The sequence below is a fragment of the Diaporthe citri genome (genome assembly GCF_014595645.1).
Source record: "Diaporthe citri strain NFHF-8-4 chromosome Unknown scaffold_7, whole genome shotgun sequence".
In the NCBI taxonomy this organism is placed as follows: domain Eukaryota; kingdom Fungi; phylum Ascomycota; class Sordariomycetes; order Diaporthales; family Diaporthaceae; genus Diaporthe; species Diaporthe citri.
This window is the reverse complement of record NW_025064852.1, coordinates 3,671,013-3,691,861: the sequence shown is the minus strand read 5'-3', so window position 1 is coordinate 3,691,861 and position 20,849 is coordinate 3,671,013. Positions and strand designations below refer to the sequence as shown.

General features: G+C 57.5%; 5 protein-coding genes across 5 annotated transcripts; 1 reads left to right on the top strand and 4 right to left on the bottom strand.

The window, feature by feature from the left end:
• Positions 1 to 326: 326 nt before the first annotated feature.
• Positions 327 to 4,495, bottom strand: INS49_014132 (uncharacterized protein; the record flags this gene model as incomplete). The annotated part of the gene is made up of 6 exons (XM_043174823.1): positions 327 to 1,946; positions 2,002 to 2,214; positions 2,275 to 2,313; positions 2,387 to 2,680; positions 2,759 to 2,861; positions 2,919 to 4,495. The coding sequence occupies 6 exons, from the start codon at positions 4,493 to 4,495 to the stop codon at positions 327 to 329; spliced, it is 3,846 nt and encodes a 1,281-aa protein (XP_043021768.1).
• A 3,331-nt stretch (positions 4,496 to 7,826) lies between these two features.
• INS49_014131 (uncharacterized protein) lies at positions 7,827 to 10,663 on the bottom strand (the record flags this gene model as incomplete). The annotated part of the gene is made up of 4 exons (XM_043174822.1): positions 7,827 to 7,838; positions 7,945 to 8,378; positions 8,460 to 10,414; positions 10,581 to 10,663. The coding sequence occupies 4 exons, from the start codon at positions 10,661 to 10,663 to the stop codon at positions 7,827 to 7,829; spliced, it is 2,484 nt and encodes an 827-aa protein (XP_043021767.1).
• Positions 10,664 to 14,516: 3,853 nt separating this feature from the next.
• INS49_014130 (uncharacterized protein) lies at positions 14,517 to 17,279 on the bottom strand (the record flags this gene model as incomplete). Its single annotated transcript, XM_043174821.1, has 4 exons — positions 14,517 to 15,018; positions 15,065 to 16,924; positions 17,002 to 17,033; positions 17,112 to 17,279. 4 exons carry the CDS (start codon positions 17,277 to 17,279, stop codon positions 14,517 to 14,519), a joined length of 2,562 nt encoding a protein of 853 aa, XP_043021766.1.
• Positions 17,280 to 17,867: 588 nt separating this feature from the next.
• On the top strand, positions 17,868 to 18,893 carry INS49_014129 (uncharacterized protein; the record flags this gene model as incomplete). The annotated part of the gene is made up of 1 exon (XM_043174820.1): positions 17,868 to 18,893. The coding sequence occupies one exon, from the start codon at positions 17,868 to 17,870 to the stop codon at positions 18,891 to 18,893; it is 1,026 nt and encodes a 341-aa protein (XP_043021765.1).
• Positions 18,894 to 19,471: 578 nt separating this feature from the next.
• On the bottom strand, positions 19,472 to 20,762 carry INS49_014128 (uncharacterized protein; the record flags this gene model as incomplete). Its single annotated transcript, XM_043174819.1, has 3 exons — positions 19,472 to 19,798; positions 19,937 to 20,318; positions 20,713 to 20,762. 3 exons carry the CDS (start codon positions 20,760 to 20,762, stop codon positions 19,472 to 19,474), a joined length of 759 nt encoding a protein of 252 aa, XP_043021764.1.
• Positions 20,763 to 20,849: the final 87 nt, after the last annotated feature.

Sequence of the window (20,849 nt, the reverse complement as noted above, 5' to 3'; positions counted from 1 at the left end):
AAAATGGACAGGGGCATTTGCCTCTGCAGTCTCACTACAAATGGATTCCAAGTGCAGACGTAGCTACCACAGTCATAAAAAGCGTGTCAGCATCTGAGTGGATGGATTTGAGCTTCAGCGACAAATGAAGACCAGCACATGATGGATGCCAAATTCAGGAGTACGCTCGAATTCCACCCGGAATTTTCCCCTGAACAACAATGTGTTATGCCTCTTCAAGTGCATGAGAATAATACTAATAGCCGTTCGTACCTCTTTTTTCTTCTCCCTGAAACTAAGACATGTAAAAGGTTGGTACTACACCCAGGTCTCATAAAATACCTAGCTTAGGAGCCCCTCCTGAATGCTGCCTTCAACCCTCCTCCGTACCTCAACCAGCTCACCACAAAGGCGATGGCCAGGGTGCTGACACAGAACGCAGCAAACACTCCCCAATCCCTCCACCGGTCCGAGTAGGAGAACTCGAACTGGGCCGCGTACTCATCGCCCACGCTGTAGGGGCAGAACGCACAGCTATCGAGGGCGCCCGGGTCCCGGATATAGCCAGGCGTGCGGCCCAGGAACTCGCTCAGGTACTCCCCACACGTCAAGCCAGCCGGCGGGCTCAGCATGGTCATGTCAGAGTCAGAGCATCGCACAGGCATTTCGTGGAGAGCCGACGACACAGTGGCGCCCAACCAGTACCGCATGGGATCCGCCCAAAACAACCAGGGGCGGTAGAAGCCGTTCATGCCCGAGTGCGGGATGGTGACGCCGCCGAAGGTCGCCATGACGCACCACACCAGGCTGTTGGCGTATCCCGCGACCTCTTCCCCAGCGAAGAAGCTCGCGACCGCGAAGGGGAACCCGATGCCGAACATGCCCAGCGCCACGAAGCACAGGTACCCGAACCCGCCGGACCCCAGCCCGACGGTGAACCAGCTGCACAGGAAGGCAATCGTGTACATGAACAGCGCGAGGGGCAGCTCGACGGCGACCAGGGCGGCACAGAGGGCCAAGGGCGAGTATCCCACCCCGGAGCGCTCGCGGGCCGTGAAGAGCGCCCACTTGGCGTACCAGACGCTCTGCAGGTCCGCGGCGGTGGCGGGGACGATCCACTGCAGCATGAGCATGACGAGGATGCGGTTCTGGATTCCCTGGAGGGTGTGCGCCGGCATGAAGAAGCTGAAGGACATGAACAGGGCCATGAAGACTGTCTTGGCGAGGCGGCTGAAGCTGTAGAAGCCGTCGCGCCAGACCGAGGTGGCGTGGCGGGTTGTGAGGAGGGAGAATTGGGTGAGGAAAGGGCGAGAGTGCGACTCGAGATCGGCCTCGGCGGGCTGGCTGTTGATGGACTCGACCTGCTGCAGGACCTTCTGGTTCTCGACCGACTCGTCCCACCGCTGGGACCACCTGTCCGCCATGGCCGGGTCGGCGACGGTGTCGAGGATGAACTCGGCCGGGTTGGCGGTGCTGGCCATGGCGACGCCGTTGCGCGCGAAGTAGTCCACCACCGTGCCCGAGTTGTCGCCCGTCTCGCCGAAGTAGACCGTCCTCCCGCCCGGCGCCAGCAGCAGGATGTGGTCGAACATGTCGAAGATGACGGCCGACGGCTGGTGGATCGTGCAGATGATGGGCACGCCGGACGCGGCGATGCCCTGTAGGAACCGCACGAGCGAGTACGCCGCCTGGCTGTCCAAGCCAGACGTCGGCTCGTCGAGGAAGAGCAGCGCAGAGGGAGCAGCAGCCAGCTCCACGCCGATAGTCAGCCTCTTGCGTTCCTCGACGCCGAGCCCGCCCTCGCCCGGTGTGCCGACGAGTGCGTCGGCGATGGGCCCCAGGGCCAGAAGGTCCATCACACCGTCGACGTGGGCCAGCTTCTCTGCGTCGGGCACACTGGCGGGCCGGCGCATCATGGCGGAAAAGACGAGAGCCTCACGCACCGTCGTGCCCGGGTCATGAACGTCCTGCTGCATGCAGAAGCCGCACGCCTGGGAGAAGGCCTTGCCCACCCCAACCCACGGACCGCCCGCCGAGCCTCATGTCGCCTGAGACGGTGCCGTCGTTCTTCCTCTGAGCCAGGGTGTCGAGCAGTGTCGTCTTGCCGGCGCCCGACACCCCCATTAGGGCCGTCAGCTGGCCTGGTTTGACGTAGCCGCTGACGGCGTTGAGGAGTGTGCGTGGGCCATCGCTAGCGTTGACCTCGTACGAGATCCTGGAGAAGGTGAACGATGCCTGGTCATGTTAGCTGTCGAAAAGTTACTCCAGGCTTTGTGTGTTGGTGTCGAGACATACCTTTCCATCAAAATTCACAGATGGTGCGCCATCCTCGACCTGGGTCATCGAACCGCTCGAGTCATTGGGGCGTCTCTGGCCTATGAGCGAGGGGGCGCGACTGTGCCTCTACATCAAGCTCTTTCTCTGCCTTCTCAATCGCTTCCTCAGTGTCTTCAGGGACCACAGCACCTCTCTTGTATACACGGCCGACAACGCTGCCCTCGCCGCGCTTTGTCATATAAGTCTGGGCCAGGCCCTGCAAGATCGTATATCCGACCCAGAAACAGAGAAGAATTCCAAAATTCCGCCACGCGTTAGTCGGGAAGTAATTGAACTGTGCTGAGAGATACTTGGGCCCTGGCACAGACGCTACACCTGCAGTGCTTCCCGGGATAGGACAGCCTTGGTTGGCGATTGTGATGTTCTGGGAAGTGTTTCTCACGGTCAGCACATGATAATCACAAGGCCAGAGAGAATCAAAAGTAGGGATGAAAACACTCACCTCATAGCCCGGCCCACTCGGAACCAGCTCATCCTGCCCACACTCCAGAGTAATACCCTGGAACTCGAACCCCATCAGCGCCTCCAGACCATAAGGATTCGGACTAATCCACCGGATCCAAGACCCCCAACCAAGCTGAGTCGGCCACGGCGGCGCATACCCAGAATACACAAGCAGAACCGGCATGGTCGCGCCACCGAGCATCAGCGCGACAGGCACGTTCGGCGCAGCAGCGCCCAGCAGGCGGAACACGGCCATGAGCGCCGCGTACGTGACGAAGACGATCAGCTCGAAGAACCAGTACCCCCCACCGGAGATCGGATCGCCCATGAGGAAGTAGTACGGGATGGTGAAGCACAGCGTCTGCGCGAGGCACACGGGCAGGTCGGCCACCGTCGTCGCCGCGGCCGCCATCCCCGGGCTGAGCATCCCCAGCCCGTGGTGCTTGCGCAGCACCGGCCTCGTGCGCACCGCGAGCCCCGTCTCGGACAGCGCGTTGAGGGAGAAGAAGACGAGGGCGAAGAAGACGCCGCCGCTGCGCTGGAAGGCCCCCGTGTTGGAGGTCGGCGGCTCGCCGCGGTACGCCGCGCCGAGGACGAGGGCGTTGGTCGTGTTGAGGGCGAGCACGGTGAGCAGGTCGCGCCGCCCGCCCCAGATGAGCTGGTAGTACCGCGCCATGGCGGCCAGGAGCTGCGTGTGTGGGCTGCGGATCGTGAGGGAGGACTTGGGGCTCAGGGGGTCTTTGGTCGCGTTGAATTCGGCCTGGAAGCTGGCGGCCTTGGTCTCGTCCTTTGCCGTGTTCTCGCGGAAGTACTGCGCGTCCTGCTGGAGGGTCTGGTACTTGGTGCTGCGGCGGAAGGCTTCTGCAAGACCATCTGGATCAAGAGGAGGCCGGGGCTGGAACCCGTCTATGATCCGCTGCTCCTCGGGCGAGGTGACGGCCGAGAGGAAGTCGGGCGTGGTCTGTCGCATGGGACAGTGGAAACCGAGGTGATCCGTGAAGTACTCCTTGGCTTCGTCCCCTGCTCGCCCCGAGTATATCACCCTCCCCTCATACAAGACCAACACTCGGTCGAAGCACTCGCGGTAGATCGTCTCGGATATCTGGTATGCCGTGACGACGTTGGCCATGCCCGTCGCATCAGACATGGCCCTCAGCAGCCGCAGGAACGCCAGCGCAGACGAGCTGTCGAGCCCACGAAGCGGGTTATCCCAGCACACGACAGCCGGCGCGGAAGCAAGGACCTCGGCGAGGCTGACCCGCTTGCGCTCTCCCCCGGACACGCCTCGCACAAAGGCATCGCCCACGACCGTGTCGGCCGTGTGACCAATACCCAACGCCGCGAGAATCCTGCCAGCCATGCGCCGTGCAAAATCTCCGTCCGATTCACCCTTCAGCCGCCGCGGCTTGCGTAGCCTCAGCGCGAAAGCCATAGTGTGCGCGACGCTAAGAGTCGGGAAGTGCACGTCGTCCTCAGCATTATAGACGACCTCGGACCCGTGGTGCCGCGCCATCTCGGACGCGGTTATGCCGCCGTACTGAACAGCGCCGTCGACACCCGTGAAGGACCCGCGCTGGTTAGCTAGGACCTTGAGAAGGGTCGAGCAGCCCGCGCCCGGGCGCCCGAGACTAGGAGTGTCTCCCCCGGTGGGACGACGCCGGTTGCGCCGTGGACTAGTCTCCGGGTTGAGTGTAGTGGTCGTCCTATAACCTGCCGGAAAAGTTTGGTTGGCCATCTGACGAGGATGTCTTCGAAGATGGCGAGCACATCTTCGGCCCGGGACTCGCCGGCCACCGTGCCCCAGACGTCGACATCTTCGAACAAGACGCCTAGGGCGCGGCCGTCGGGGCGGTAGGTTGGGAGCTTCTCATCCTGCAGCTCACATCAGCTTTTGTTTACGTGTGAGAAAGCTGTACTGACGGAGGAGCAAGTATAGTATAGAACACAGCTACACACCATATCAGAGTTCATCGGTCCTCCTGGATTTTGCCAAGTGAGCTCTCCTACCGGCTTGGTCAACTCAGAGGCAATAAAACCCACAGCCTCCAAAGGTGTCTCTGCAGACAAAAGACCGGTGCTGCTGCTGGGTTGAACATCTTCGTCCTGGGTACTCGAGGCAACTATTTAAGAGACGATGAGAGAAGATGACAGTCATAAAGGGCGTTGATTTGGAAACAATTCATTACCAAGCAGTCCGCAGGGAGACGTTAGTAATGATCTAAATGTCCGAGAGGACAGCAATAAAATGGGTTTCACAAGGCATCACTCGACCGTTCGGCCGTCCGAGTCTGTGTTGTTGAATGATGCAATGTTCTGGTTGGATCCCGGCGTTTGGAAAAGAGCCTTTCTCAGAGCCCGGGCTAAATGTCCGCAAATGTCCGAGTGTATGTGGGCTCACAAGACAGACCCACAAGTCCACCGAAAATGGGGTGGCGGCTGGAATTTTGACATAGAGACCGTGCAGAGATCTGGAACTCGAATTATCCAATTCTCACCAAGTCAATGCGCGACCGAGACGATCGATGAGCAGCATTTCTTCACTCCGTCAAGCAACTGTCCAACCCCGGTCGCGTACCAACTGCAAGCCTTGCACAACTCACCAGGGCCAGTCGCCCTTTTCGTCATGACACAGATCTCTTTGGATCAGAAAGAAACAAAAACAAATAAGCAAGCATTTAATGGCATCAAATTGTGCACTTATATCGGGTTAGAAAATTAACTTGAATCCCTGAATGAATAGGAATTCCGGGCCACACCTGAATTCTCACGTGTCCTTTCTCCTTTAGAGCTGAGAGGTCGTTCTGGCGATAGATTGATATTGCAGTACTATGTATGGTTCATCCTCGACTCTCTTTATAGAGATAATAGACATCCTCCTACGAAGCCTGATAATGAATCTCTCGAGACTGAGCACGTGAATCGAAAACAGTTTTATTCTTCATCTGCGGCATGCGTTTTCTAATGCCAAAAAAAAAAAAAAAAAAAAAAAACTTATTTGAAGAGCTAGCTAAAACGAATGAAGTTTCTCCGTGATCAGTGGAGACTGAGTAGGTGACAAGACAAAAACACGCAAACAAGGTCAATGATCTAGCCCAGCGCCTGGACCCACGAAGCTAAACGCTAGAAGAGCTCATGAACTAAGATGCCTCTGAAAATTGAGAGAAGCATGGGCCGGGTTGATGCAAGTAGGGCTAATGTCGGAAGACGAGGCGTTAGGCAACAGTGAATAGCGGTTTTGGACCTGTTTGCCACCGGAGTATTAAGGGCGTTCCAAGACGCTGGTTGAAGTTTGGCCTTCACACCAGCAGCTTCAGATAAGTGCAGGGAAGCAGCAAATCGAGCTTGTTTCATGGATTCGAATCTGGCAGTAGGATCAACCATGTCGGTGTAAAATAAATAAACCTTCGAATTGCACCTAGAAAACATGTCATATTTTCTCCCTTTCCCCGTAAACTGAGTGTTGGTCGTAGCCGTGGATAATGAAATCACCGCCTCCAGACGCAACCCTTCAAGTATCAAATACTGAGAGTCAATACTGTCGACTTTGGCTGTGTCCGAGTTCTCGAGAAGGCAGCGAATTTCTCTTTGAACAGTATCAGCAGGACCGCGACGTCCGCTAACACGGTGCTTTTTCTTTTGCTGAAATCACGCGGCTGGAGATGCTACTGAAGAGAATACTCGTCTGGTATCCTAGCAATATATATGCCAGTGACTTCCGTGCATGACACACTGCCCTTCGTGAATAGCTCTTTGCACTGATCATAGCTGCCCGACAGAGCGGCAAACAACAAGATGGGCCCGGGGCTATGAATGACTGGTCTCTCCCACGAGAATCTATTCGAAGACACCGCACAACAAGTAGAAAATCCATCTTGGCTCTCTCTGCCATATCCGTCCAATCATGCCGGATCCGCGCGAGAGTCTGTGCTCGATGACACCATTCCGAACGGTGAAAAAAACACCAGCAAGCAAATGTCCGAGAAGGCAGTCATGGATATGAGCAGTGCGAGGAGAGCCGCAGATAATTGGGCCTGCTTACACACGTAGGTCGCACACCACGCCCTTCTGGGGCCGCTCGTCGAGGCGTCGTCCACTCGTGAAATGTCCGAAAATATCCGGGCGGGATGGTCGGATCCGCTGTCAGTTGCTCCACACACACGACCTCGCCAAAGGAGCATTCGATGATGCCGGATGGGCTCCCCGAGACACACACACACACACAGTATCGATAGGAAGCCCTGCATTTCGGATCTGATAAGCCGGTCCTCATCAACTTCGACATGCTCAGCCCACTCATACATTTATCACCCTCCATCCATCCAAACAGACACAATGCAAGCAAGACCCTAAGGAATCCCGACCATATTCCCAGTGAGAAAATAAAAGCACCAAAAACCAGCTAGTCGGGGATTGTGACTTTGCCACAGCCCGCCCGACGCGTGGCAGGACAGAGTAGACATGAAAGTGGCATGTCAAATACTTACACCCGCACTCTCACGAATCATGTGCCGCACAATGAGGAAGACCTCGCTCAAAGCTCACTCACCCGCACACTGACAAAATATGCCCGCAACGGCCCGACCGAAAATGCAATCCGTCCGCATGAGTCAAAGCACACACACACATGACACAACTGACGAACCCCAGCCTCGCCAGTGACAAGCCGTACGAACTTCACAGCACAAGACCACCACTGACCCAACATTTCAGGTAAGATTGAGTTGTTTCATTTCATTAGTTATATGCCGCCGGCCTGCCTCGCCTCGCCTTGCCTATGGTATGGTATCTCAAAGCAAAAGAAGCGAAGAGAATCAACAGAGCAGGATGGATGGGGAAACAGGCGTGTGTAAATATCAAATCAACCAAACCAACCAAGCAGCCAGCCAGCCCTCGCAACCAAAGGCGAGTTAAGCAGGCAAGCTAGTGAGAAAGACCCGCGCGATGCTTTAAAAAGACTAATGCGCGTAACCATCTCTGGCAGGAAAACAGGGCGAGGAAGTATTTGAATAGAAGACAGAAGATCTCGGTCGTTATCTCGAAGCAGACCATCCTTTTTCTTTCCTTTTTTACATGACGACCTGTATTTGGGGGAGATCTCAAGTCAGCCTCACGATTCATACTTGACCGAGAGACGAGTAATAATGGCTGGGCATTGGCTGGGAGGACATGGCAAATAGAACTTACACAATCATCCTTATCCTTAGTCTTAGGGATGCCCATCTCATCAAACGTAGCCGGCCCGTTGCCCATAGTCTTGCCGTCGGGGTGGTCCGTCGGCTTGCGCGGCGCCTTGGGGGGCGCGCTGGCCGTGCTGGGCGCGGGGCTGGCCGTGCCGGGGCCGTGTGACGACGAGGGCGGCGTGGGCCGCGCACCGGCCGGGTTCTGCTGCGGCGGCGCGCTTGCCCGCCCGCCGTTGTCTGTCAGCGTGTAGCCGGCCATAGGTGGCCGTGGCCCGCTCGACTGGCGGCCCTGCTGCTGCGGGCCCCCGAGGGAGTCTTGCCGCGGCGCGAACGAGCTTGACCGTCCGCCGTACTCTTGTCCGGGCATGGAGCCTGCGGGTGGGATCATCGGTGGCGACTGGGGGCCTTGTGGTCCGTACGGTGCGCCTCGTCCTGCTGCTGTTTGTGCGGTTGGTTTGGTTAGTCTGCTCTTTGCTGGATATCCATATGGAGGGCCGACGTTGGATGAAAATGCCATACCATTTCCACCTGGTCCGCCGGCAGGTCTTCGTCCATCCGGTCCTCCCATGCTGCCCATGCTGCCCTGGCTGCCCTGTCTGTAGCCTCCTGCTGGCCCAGGGCTTGGCTGCCTGTAGCCTCGTCCACCCGGGGGCATGCCTGCTGGCGGGATGACACCAGGTGCCAGGTTGTTTGGTCCGGGTCCTCCTCTTCCAGCGCTTCCTGGACGGATTCCGAAAGCGCCTTGGTTGCGCATCGGTGGCTGATATCCGTCTTCGGGGTATGGAGCGGCGGACGCCGGTCTGTTGACGTTGAGGGGATAAGGTTTCGTTTCGTCTTCTGGGTAGGGCGCTGCTGACTTCGGCCTCATGGCGAGGTTGCCGTGGTCCACGTTGACGTTCAAGCCAAAGGCAGGTGGCCGGCCATCGGCACCTGGCGGACCGTGCCTGGGAGACGGGTTCGGCGATGCTCTTGGGCTTCTTCCGCTCGGGTCGTTTGGCGTTGCTGGGCCCTCGGGCAACGCTGCCATGTGTTGCTGGTCCTTGAGCCTCTGCAGCCGCTCTGGCCGCTTGCCCCTCATCGAGCCATGCTGGGACTTGATTCTGGTGAGAGCGGTTGTCTCGTGATCCTTCTTCGACAAGCTCTTGTTCCTCTGCAAGCTGTCCAATCGTCCGACGGCGTCGGGGTTGCCATGCGACGCTGCCAGCTCATACCACCGCCGTGCCTCGTTCAGGTCCTTCTGCATGTGTATTCCGATCTCGTGGTAGTAACCCATGGCAAACTCGCCGGTGGGAAGCTTGGCGTCTGCGGCTTGTTTTGCGTATTTGAACGCGAGCCCCTCGTTTTTGGCGAAGTTGCCTTCGTACCCGAAAAGGAACCATCGACTGACGCCAAGCGCCGCTTCGGGCTGACCTTGTACCGAGGCAAGGCCATAGTAGTGCAGGGAGTAAGCAGGCTGGAAGTCGCATCCGAGCTGGCAGAGCTCGTAGGCTTGGCCCATCTTGAGCTGGGCCTTCGCGAATCCGAGGTACGCCGCCTTCTCGATGTACTGCCTGGCGGTGTCGACCTTGTAGGGAAGAAGGCCCTCGGGGACAGTGATGTCGGGGAGATCTCGGGCGATGAGCATTCCGAAGACATAGGCTCCTTGTGGCGCATCCTCGTCTGCTGTGTCGGCGGCCCTGTTGATCAGGTCGATACCCCGCTGGAAGTCTTGTCTCTGGCCGTGTTGCCCAAGCAGGGCCATCATGCCCAGCCGGTACATGGCGGCAGAGTCTCCCAGCCTCTCACCGTTGTAGTAGTGCGTGATCGCCTTGTCGAACTCGTTGGAGTTCTCGAAGAGCATTCCCATCCTGTACTCGGCGCGCCCCCAGCCCTGCTCGGCTGCGAGCTTGTAGCCCATGAAAGCCTTCCTCTTGTCCTCCCTCACGTCGAACTTTCCGAACTCGTCCCACTTGGCCATCATGAACACGGCCTCAGGGTGGTGCTGTTCACTGAGATACCTGATGATGTTCATGGCGTCGAGACGGAGTTCATGCTGTTGCTGGGGGGTACTCGGGCGGCCGCTGTTAGCAGCGCCCCGCGCGCGATCCTCGGACGCGATCTCGACGTAGTTGAGGGCGTCCCTCGCCCACGACAGCTGCATATTGACATTGTTGGAGTGCAGTACATGTTCGCGCGCGTTGTATAATATTTCCTCCTTTTCAACATCACTTGGTGGGATGTTGTCCCCCTTCACCTTGGGGAAGGGGGTGTAGCTCGGCATCTCGTTGGCCGCCATCGACTTGTAGGGGGCGTGGTTCGGATCGTCCTCGAAGGGTCGGAAGTTGCTGCTGTCGGGCTCGCCGTGCTCTTGACCGTAGCCGCCAGCGTAGTTGGGCCCGGCGCCGTTGTTTGAATGTTGAGGTCGAGCTTGTCCTGCCTGGTATTCCATGCGCTGGAGGTCCTGTTGCATGTTTTGAGGAACTTCAGGCATCACCCTGCAGTAGCGCCCGATCCAACGTCAGTCTCTCAGCTCCTCCTCTCCTTTTTTAGCGACCAAGCCGTCAATCGCGGTCGCGAAAGTACAGCGGGCCGACTGGGTCGCACAAAAATGGGGGTTGTTGGGGCAGCAGATTAAAGATTGAACAGAGTTATTTGACTGACCTTTGGGGCGCCGGAGCGTACATCTCGGGCATGGAATAATCGTCGTAACCTCCGGGGACAAAGGTTGCAGCAAACTGCGGCATGTCGTTGGAAACACTGCGGGTTGGCTGGATGGAGCCTGCATAAATAAAAGAAGGATCGGTCAGCCAGAGTCCCTTTTCCGGCCCCCTGCAACGTGGCGGGCCACAAGAACAAATCTCCAAGGACCCTGAAGCTCTCCCAGACTGGGTCAGGCGCAGGCCGTTAACGAGGAGAAGCGAGAATGGACAGGAGGGGCGGGCTGGAGTTCTAGAAGGAGTGATGAGCGGGACAGGTCGTCAGACTAGTCTAGTAGGCCTGGGTGCGGTGGGCTCGGCCGCCAAGAGAGATTCCAAGATCTAAGCGGGAATGGGAGGGGGAAGACCCGTGGGCTGCCGTAGGTGGTGTGCGGTCCTGGCAGTGAATGAATGAATATTGACCGGCCCCTTTTTCTCAAGGTGGAGAGAGAGAGGGAATAGTTCAGGCAGGGTGCCAGGATGCCTCCGTTGGTGACCCGACACAACACACACCACACACACAGAGAGAGAGAGAGAGCACAGCACAGCACAGCACAGCACAGCCGTGCCAGTTGCCAGACAGCCAGACAGCGCTGCTTGCTGGGTGTCCCGCTTTCGTCACAGGCCGAGGAGTTCCGGGCTCCACCATTTGGCTTCCGTTAGATTGATTCCGACAGGAACGCAGTGGCGAATCATGCAGCGAGAGGGCCGGACACGTAATGGGACAAAGGGCCTTGTCATTCAGCTTTGTGGTCCCCTTTGGTTGTTTGGGGCTTTGAATGGGCACTTTGGCTCGGCAGGGCGACACAGCCTGGCTTGATGACGCCGTTGGTTATTTCCCCTGGCCTAATCCAGACCCGGACAGGGGCGGGGCTTGTAGGCTGGCAGTTGGCAGTTGGCAAAAGCGTTGGATTTGCTGGGATGGCAGGAATGCCCATAGCTGTCTGTTTTAAAGAGACTCTGGTGCCTGACCGGGTATGGACTGGCTGCATGCCATTTTTAGAGTTCGCGGGCCGGCCAGGATACAAAATGCGTGGGGCCTGGCCGCGTATCGAAATGTCTTTGCGTATTGGCCGTAATCGTAAAAGTTTGGATGCCGATTGAATATTGCCAATAGCCTCTGCCTATCAATCAGGGTCGCAAGCAGTAGATTGCCTTGCCGCGTGTGTGTGTTTCTGTGTGTGCGTGTGCGTGTGTGTCTCGATTATTCGTTGCTCGACTCTGGCCTCACTTCGCTCCACAGAACGGCGTCCTTGAACCGCAGCCACTCACAGAGCGTGCATTGGGGGTGGGCAGGGGTGGGCATGGAGAGCTTCAGGGCCGGGATGACAGACGATAGATACAAGGCCTTCCTGTGGGCAGGTCTCGCTGTCTGTCTACCTGTCTGGCTGGCTGGCTAGCTGATGGCGAAAGCAACCAACCTGCCAGTCGGCGGCCGCTGAGGTTGGTGGCGGCGCGCCTTGCATCGGAGATAATTGGGGATGAAGGGGAGGCGGGGAGTTAGGTGGGGACTTACCAGCACCGAGAGACGACTGAGTCGGTGTCACTGTCGCGGAAACACCCCGTTTCCCACCACGAGAAGCTGCTGCTGCTGCTGCATGCGATGCTGCATGCGATGCGGGCGACGCTGCTGGCGCCAGATCCGGACCCGCGTTGTACCTCTTTGCCTGCTGGTTGGGGCGGGCCGCGCGCGTGTAAGATGGGAGCGAGCTCCTGCCTGTGGCTGATGAGCTCATCGCGGGCGTGTTTCTGACTCGGGTTCTGCCCCTGCCTACGGCAGCAACCTTATTATTATGTTTATGCCTGGGTGTTGATCGGCTCCGACGCCCGTGTTCTTCCTGGAGCAAATGCGACGGTGCTCTTGATCAGACCAAGTTTTGTGTCTCTGCATCGATTGAGAGTGGTGAGTTTGTCTCTCGCCGTGCCCGGCAGTTGTCACCAAAGGGACTGGAGGCTTGACTGCGCCGCAAAGGAGGTGTCTCGTCTCGTATTAACCGATGCTGGGTGAGGAAGGATGATGGCCGCGCCTCAATGGGTCAGCGTCAATGCTGAGGGCCCCAACGAAACGGCAGACGATCACAGCACCGCGATGACTGAGAGAGGGGCGAACTCGCTTCCGGCGGATATCTGGCTCTGGATTTTGATCGAGGAAAGGCCGACAGGAAGCAGTGAGGTTTGGGTGGCTTGTGGTGTTATTTGACACGCAGGTGGTGGGTGGGAGTCGGTCGGGTTGAAGGATCACAAGCCGCCTGGGCGGTTACTCCAACAGGTCAGGTCGGCAGACGCAGCAGCGAACATGCGAGTGCGCGAACGTCCTCAAATCATTGCAGACGCGAGGGTTAAAAGGGGAAATACCGAGCCATCTCTGGGCAAAACGGTGGCACCCAGGCAGCAAGCAGACAAACAATGCTCAGGTTGCATCAAGCAGAGCTGTACTCACCTGTCTTCTTCATGGGTACACTTGACAAGCTGCGCATTCTGAGCGAGGGGTCACGCCCATTCGGGAAAGTGAGGCACGCACAACCTGCGCCTTCCCGCCAACATTGTGTCCAGCTCCAGGTTCCTCATCAGCTCCTTAGCCTGTTGGTCAGGCCAGGCCAGGTCAATCCGCAAACAGCTTTCGAAAGGAGGACCAGAACCCCCCAGCTGTCTCACATTTGGCCACATTCCAATGCTTCGGACAAATCCGTCCAGGAATAGACAGACCGGCTCCCACGTGTTGCCCGGAGGCTGGCGCATTTCCTTTGTCTTGCAGTAAGACATGTCAACCAAAAAGCAACGGGGCGGCCCATGCCATTCCTCCACTCCACCAGTCTCCGTGGATCCTCGCGACTCCCAGCTGCCCATTGCTATTCTAAGATCCGCCATGAAACGAGGATTTTGGCCACAGACCTGATCAGGTTGTGTTAAGCAGCATGGTGCCATGTTTCGAATCATTCAATTGGGCATGTCAGTCGTTGGCCAGAGATACTCCATGGAATGTCCGGACATTGGGGGAAAGGACTGGACGCGAGCCCTGCACACCATCAACACAAGCCCCCCGGCTAAGCTTTTGTCATCTCGAATGGAGGAATCCTGAAACAAAAGCCTAGACTTCCTGATGGGTTTAACCCACTTTGTTTAAAAGAACGTACACAATTGCTCAACCCTAAGGTGGTTCCCCCATTCATCCTGGTCTATTACCACACGCAAATTAGGTATCACTAGGGCGTTTGCTGGCTGCTTTATGATCGACATGGCTGTATACAATCTAACAGTCCCCAAAGGGAACACTCCCGGCCCTAGCGTCAATCGAAGTCCACGCTGCGGTCAGAAACTCCTCCACCGAAAGTCACTTCAGCTGAAAAATAGGGCAAATCGCTACCTGGTGGACCAAAACATGCCAATAGAGAAAGTAACCCTTTAGCATTGAGAAGGTGTACAGGCAATGACACGACAGATACCCACAATGGCCAACATTATATAAAGGATGACAAATGCCTTGTTGATTGATAATCTAGGCTGTGTGCGGATGTTGAAAGTATCCGTGATCCCTCTTGATCACATAATAACTGGTGAACAAACCATCAAGAGCAGCAGAGGCGAGAATACTTGAATCTAGCACAATAGTCCGTGGGGAGGTCGGGCGGCAGAGACGGTCGGCAGGATCAACTCACAGACAGATGTGAAGAGGCTCGGCAGACAAGACCGAGGTCGATAATGTGATTGTTCATATCTCCCAAAAAGACACCAAGCAATGCAATACTATTCTAAGCAAGGACAAAGCCAGTTGAAACCCATACTGCACCATGCCCATCCCTCCATCCAGACGCCAACACCTTTATGGGGCCTCCGTTGCTGTCGGAGACTCTACACTCATCTATCATATCAGAGGGGTAAAGAAAAAGCCACACATGACCACTCAGTGCGATATGTACTGGAACACAGCCGAGACGTTGTCCTCCCCACACTCCTGCCGGAGCAGCAGGTCCTGGATTTGCTGGAGCCCCTCGTTGGCGAAGTGGTTCCACGTGCTCGTGTCGCCGTAAAGCATCGCCGGCGCCTTGATGAACTGCTTCCCGTCCGGCTTGCACCTCTTGCACTTGAACGTGTCGTGCGTGTCGCTGCGCGTGTCGGGCCGGTACTGGAACAGCTCCCGCAGACTGTCCAGGCTGAAGTGCCGCTCCACGTCCTCCGCCTCGTCCACCACGCATGACGAGAGCGACTGCTTGTGCGACTGCCGTTGGAATACCTTCTCCTCTATCGTCCCCGTCGCGATGAATCGGTACACGAAGCAGTCCTTCTTCTGCCCGTCACGCCACACACGCGCGAGCGCCTGCTGGTCCGCGGCGGGGTTCCAGTCCGGGTCGAACAGGATCAGGCGATTGGCGCCAATCAGGTTGATACCGCAGCCACCGGCCTTGCTGGAGAGGAGGAAGACGAACTGGCCTCCATCCGGGTCGTTTGAACTTGTCCACGAGCTTCTGCCGCTTGTTGACGTTCATCGAGCCATCCAGACGTAGGCAAGGATATGATTCATTCCGGCAAAGACGCTCAAAGAGGTCCAGGGTGGATGTATAGTTGGAGATAAGCACGATTTTGTCGTCTGTGTCAGCACGGATTCTCTTCAACATGCGGTCCAGGACTGCCATCTTGCCGCTGTACAACGGTTTGACGTCACGGTCACGGCCGCGTGCCTCCTTGGGAATGTAGTCATCTGGGAAGTGCTCCTCGCTGCCGGGGAGATCATTGGACAGGTCAAGCAGGTCTGGGTGATTGCATAATTTCTTGAGAATGTTGATGGCCTTGAGGGGCTGGCTGCCCTTGCCGCGGAGCAGTGCCTGAATGTCCGGGCTTTTGATGAAGTAGTTGTAGAGGTCGGTCTGGAAGGGGGCATTGCTGCAGAAGACAACATGCTCGTACTTCAGAGGAAGGTACTTGGAAAGGAGGTCGTTGGATCTGCGGATGATGAACTTGTTGACGATCCCGAGCAGCTCCGACAGACACTCATCACCTCTCTGGCGATCCTTGTCCGATGCATCAGCATCGCGACCTCGTAGGATGGGGATCTCAAAGCGCTTCCGGAATTCCAGTCTCGTGCCCAGGAGACCAGGGTTGGCGAAACTGATCAGCGCGAAATATTCCGACAGGTCATTCTGGATCGGGGTTCCGGAAAGAATGATGCGGCGTTGTACGTTGAGACTGTTCAGGGCCGTGAAAGTCTGGCTTTCGCCGTTCTTCAGACGGTGGCCCTCATCGGCAAGCAACAGTCCAATCTTGCAGTGCTTGAGCTCCTCGACATTGAGACGCAGGGTCTCGTAAGAAACAATGATGACCGGTCGCGTCACAGCGCGCCCGCTCGAGATGGCCCACTGTTTGAGCTGCTGGTTAAGCTGCTCCTTGGTGGCCTTCCCGTCGATGGCAAAGGGTGTGATGGCGCCGGGACCAAGCCACTTGACCAACTCGTTCGCCCAGTTCTTCACCAGACTCGAGGGGCACACCACAATGGCCTTCTGTATGGTGGTCTTGCCTGCGTCAGGGGACTGCTTGAGCAGCGTCCACAGCAGGGTGATGCACTGCAGTGTCTTGCCGAGGCCCATTTCATCAGCCATGATGCAGCCGTTGGCCTTCTCGTCGATCATGCCGGTGGTGCAGCGGTACATGAATTTGACACCTTCAATCTGATGGGGACGCAGGACTTTGGCGAGCTTTGGATCGATGACCACTGGTACCCTTGGGTGGTCTGTGTCGACTTTCTTCTTGATACCAAGAATTTCGGCCAGACTCTTGTGTACGAGTGGTGCGTCGATGACCTCGGTTGCAGGTGCCTTTTCATCCTCCTTGGGCTTCTCAATTTCCTTGGGCTTGTCATCGATGGTAGGGTCGTAGAGAACAATTGAGAATTCACCACTCGGGTCGTGCAGGGGCTTGGCAACGAACACGGCGCCGGTCCTCAGGCCCAGCGTGGGTGGCGGCCGGTTGGGATTGTAGGCAGCACTATTCTTGTTGATGAGGGGGATAGAGAAGGCCTTGCGAAAGACCTTGTCCTTGTCTTTGACCTGGAACACGGGGAAGCGATTGGCATCTCGGTTTGCAAGGGCGAGACGGTCCTCGTTGGTGTACGGCTTGTCGGCATCGACATCTCCATCCGCCCCCTTGTAGTCTATCCTCCTCTTCTTCCTGGCGGGTCGATCTGTTGCAACGGCTCTTGTTGCAGACCCGGGGCATTTGAATGGCTTGTGAAGTCTGTCGATGGTCTGGGGCGTGGGAAAGCGACTCCTAGGCGCGACATTTTCCTTGTTGGCCTTCGGGGTCGACGCGACCTCGGTCCTGCAAGCCATGAGTACTTGAGCTGGGCGGGAGCAGAATGGTGACGGTGTTGATGAAGATGCTGGGGCAGAACTTACATTCTGTCTTCAATGTTGTTGAAAGCCGAGCTCTGCGGCCCGTTGGACGGAAATTTGCCACTTCAATGGTCTCGGATGTGTTCGGATGAGGCGCGGTGGACGTTGTTTACTTGACTTGAGAGGGACCGCGACTGCCAAGCTCGAGTCCGGAGGCGACGCGTCTGCCTCGCCGGGTCACGTGCAACAACACGTGCAACAAGCTCCTTGAGGTGCAAAGACTCCCAACGTCTCTCGATGAGTGCGTTCCGAGATAGCAGAGTGTATGTGATTTTGACCATTGGTACCGAGAATGGCACAACTGCGTAATTGCATGGGCTGGCTGCTGCTGAGATGAGTTCGAGCCGTCTTGGGTCTCTCCTTCTGCTGGCCCGCTCGCCCGCTCCTGCCGCATCATCACGTAAACATCCGCCGGTAATTGGGCCGAGGTAGTCTTTCGGTTTCCTCCTTGTGCTACTTACCGATTTAGGCTAACAGGCCTTCAACCCACTCGACCAATTTATCATCTATGTAGATGAATTTGTTCAATTGGCATCAGCGAGCATATAAACAGTCGTCTGCTTCAAAAGATCAAAAACCTATCGCGGCTTTGTGAAATTGCCTCATGGGCATGTCTCAGCCTCCGCCTCGGCTATCTCCACACAACCTCATCCGGGCCGTCTTTAATATCCCATCAAGACATTGCTGCGTCCGAACTGTCATCCGCACTTCTATCCGGGTCTGTGTGTTTAGTGCCTGGTGTTTAAGGCCTTCCTGAGGCTTGAGTCAAAACACCTCCGTGAGAGCACCGTCTACTTGCAGAGCAGGCATCCGTGTGCCTTCATATCTGTGTGCTACGGGCGTCGAGGACGCTGAGGACTGTGTAAATCATGTCTGCCGACTTCTGGGCCGGCTATATTTCCGGCGCCGTCGGCATTGTCATAGGCAATCCCCTCGATATTCTCAAGGTGCGCCTTCAGGCCTCTAGCAGTGTCTCTGGGAATCCATCCTCGATAGCTCCGTCGAGTCTCCCGGCGCAGCCGTCTTCGTCCGCATCCACCTCGGCTCTCACGCTCCTTCGCAAATTCTCAACGGGCACCGCGGCACCCATACTGGGCTATGGCGCCCTGAACGCCCTGCTATTCGTCTCGTACAACCGCTCGGAAGAGCTCTTGAACCGAGCGTTTTCACCACATGGCTTCTCACAGTCATCATCGAATTCAAATGGCTCCACAACCGGCTCCAACCTCTGGACCACGTTCCTCGCGGGGGCAATTGGCGGCCTCGCCACGTGGGTGGTCTCCACGCCCACTGAGCTGATCAAGTGCAGGGCCCAGCTCAGCACCGACCCGCACGCCTCAAGCTGGGACATCACCAAGCGCGTCTTGCGCACCGAGGGCGGGCTGAGGGGCCTGTACTTCGGCGGCACCGTGACCGCGCTCAGGGACAGCGTCGGCTACGGCTTCTACTTCTGGAGCTACGAGCTGACCACGCGCTGGATGGAGCAGTGGTCCAGGGCACACGAGGGCCAGCAGGGCGGAAGCTTCACCGGCAGCGAGACCGCCAAGGTGCTCCTCTGCGGCGGCCTCGCGGGAATTGTGACGTGGGCGAGCATCTTCCCGCTGGACGTGATCAAGACGCGGGTCCAGGCGCAGGTGCTCGGCGCCGGCACCATCGCCGTGGTCACAGGGGAGAGCAGCCCTCTGCTTCGAACCCCGGCCCCGACGAGGCTCGGGGCGATCGGGGTTGCGAGGGATGCGTATAGGGAAGGTGGGCTGCGAGTCTTCTTCAGGGGCCTGGCAGTCTGCAGTGTGCGGGCCTTTATTGTCAACGCGGTCCAGTGGGCCACGTACGAGTGGATCATGATGGAGCTTGGTCAAGGAAGGAAGAGGCAAAATGAGACTATCCCGACTTAGACTCTACTCTGCGACTCAGAAGGAGATTGGCTTCATCCTCGTGGGCTTGAAATCCTCTTCTGCCGAGCGACAGCGCAGCAAAAGAAAAGACTTCATTCGACATGCGCACACTTGCAGAAGAAGACGTTCCAACCCCAACTGGAGGTCGACTCGATGAAAACAACCGGCCGGTGAGCGCTTCGTCGATCGCCTTTCCGAGTTGTCGTATTTTCCTTACTAGCAGCTCACAGACCGGCTGATCGTGATTCGAACGGTGATCACTTGGTGCACACGAGTGCCGACATTGACCGGAGTCACCGTGACTAATCTCTTGCAATACCCTCTTTTGCTTTCTCGAGGCCTTCGCAAGCCAGCGAGCACTTCTAAATGGGCGTCCCTCTCGGAACCGCCGCGAAATGGCTAGGATATCCAATTAAAATTATACTTGTTCCAATAGCCTCGAAGGTATTTGAAAACCGCTAGCTCCGATGGATCTCGCCACCCCCAAATTCCTAGCAGAGATGCGTCTCGACAGATGTGGCGCCGTAAAGTTCACTTCGCTCAGTTTCAGCGCTATGAACACACATGAGAGGGCGCTCCTAGAGAATCATTTTGTTGAGTATCTCCAGGCACTTGTCAGGCTGGCTCAGGAAAGGGAAATGGCCGGCGTCGATGCGCTCCGCCTTGAAGCCCAGCGACTCCGCGAGCTGCTCCTGAAGCGGACCCGGCACGCACTGGTCCTGCGTGCACACGAGATAGCTTTTAGGGATGGTGATGTCGGCCGCGCTAAACGTGATGGGGACCTCGAAGGCGTCCTGAGAGTGCGTCACGACGCCGTCCCAGTACCTCGCCAGCTCCTCGGGGCTGCCCTGCACGTCGCCGAACAGCACCTGCTTGGCGTCCTCCTTGAGTTTGATGGCGTGGTTCTAGCCCGCGGGCGGTCTGTTAGTCACGGGTCACACGCAGGCGAGTAGTTTGGCACGCAGCTGTCCCGCAGCCAGACGAGCGTGCACCGAAGGAGGAATACAGGATAGTGACAGGAACATTGCCCCGTGGCTGCGTACCTTTGAGTAGGCCGGCGCAAAGTCAGCCCACGGCGGCCACTGGCCCCCGAAAACGGCAAACAGGTCCATACCCGCCGCGGGGATCGCAAACGCAGCAACATAGATGATCTGCCTGAACCCGCCGGCCTTGCCCTCGCGCGCCCGGTCCGCGACCCCGTTGCCGGCCGTCGCCGCGCCGCCCGGGACGCCGCCGTACGAGTGGGCCACTATGACGACCTCCCGGCCGCGGTCGAAGAGCGGCTGCGCCGTGTCGAGGATCACCTGCACGTCCGACTCCCACGTCTGGCCGCGGACCTCGTCGCCGCCGGACGTGCGGAGGTGGGGCAGGTAGCACTCATAGCCCAGGCCCTCGAGCTGTTGTTTCAGGGGCTCGTAGGACGGGCTTGGCAGGGACCAGGCACCATGGACGATAATTATTGCGGGCTTCTGGGAGGAGGGTGCTGCGAGGAGGAGGCCATTTGTTTTCTTATTTTTGGGGTCCGGCAGTTGCTGGGTTTGACACGTGAGACAGAGAGACAGAGGAAAAGAGGGAGGGAGGCCAGAAAAGGTATGGAGTTCGGAAAGGGAAAATGCGACGTGAATTTTGTCATGTACCCTGCTTGGTTTGGGAAATAGACGAATAGGAAAATAAAGACGCGATATTGGCGGACGCCCGCGCAAGATAAGTATGGCGGCCCGGGAGCTGAAGATCTGGTCCCCGGCGCAGCACTTCACATGTTCCTGATCGGCCGGTGGGGTGGTGCGAATCGTATGACACTCATCATCGCGAGCCTAACGGTGGATAGAAGACCACCCCTGGGTGGATATGCGAGCGAGTCAGCGGCATCCCAAAGGAGCAGGCTGAATCGGCTCACTTACACCACCTACATACACCACTTACACGGCCCTCCCTTGGCCCGGCCGGCCGGGCCCC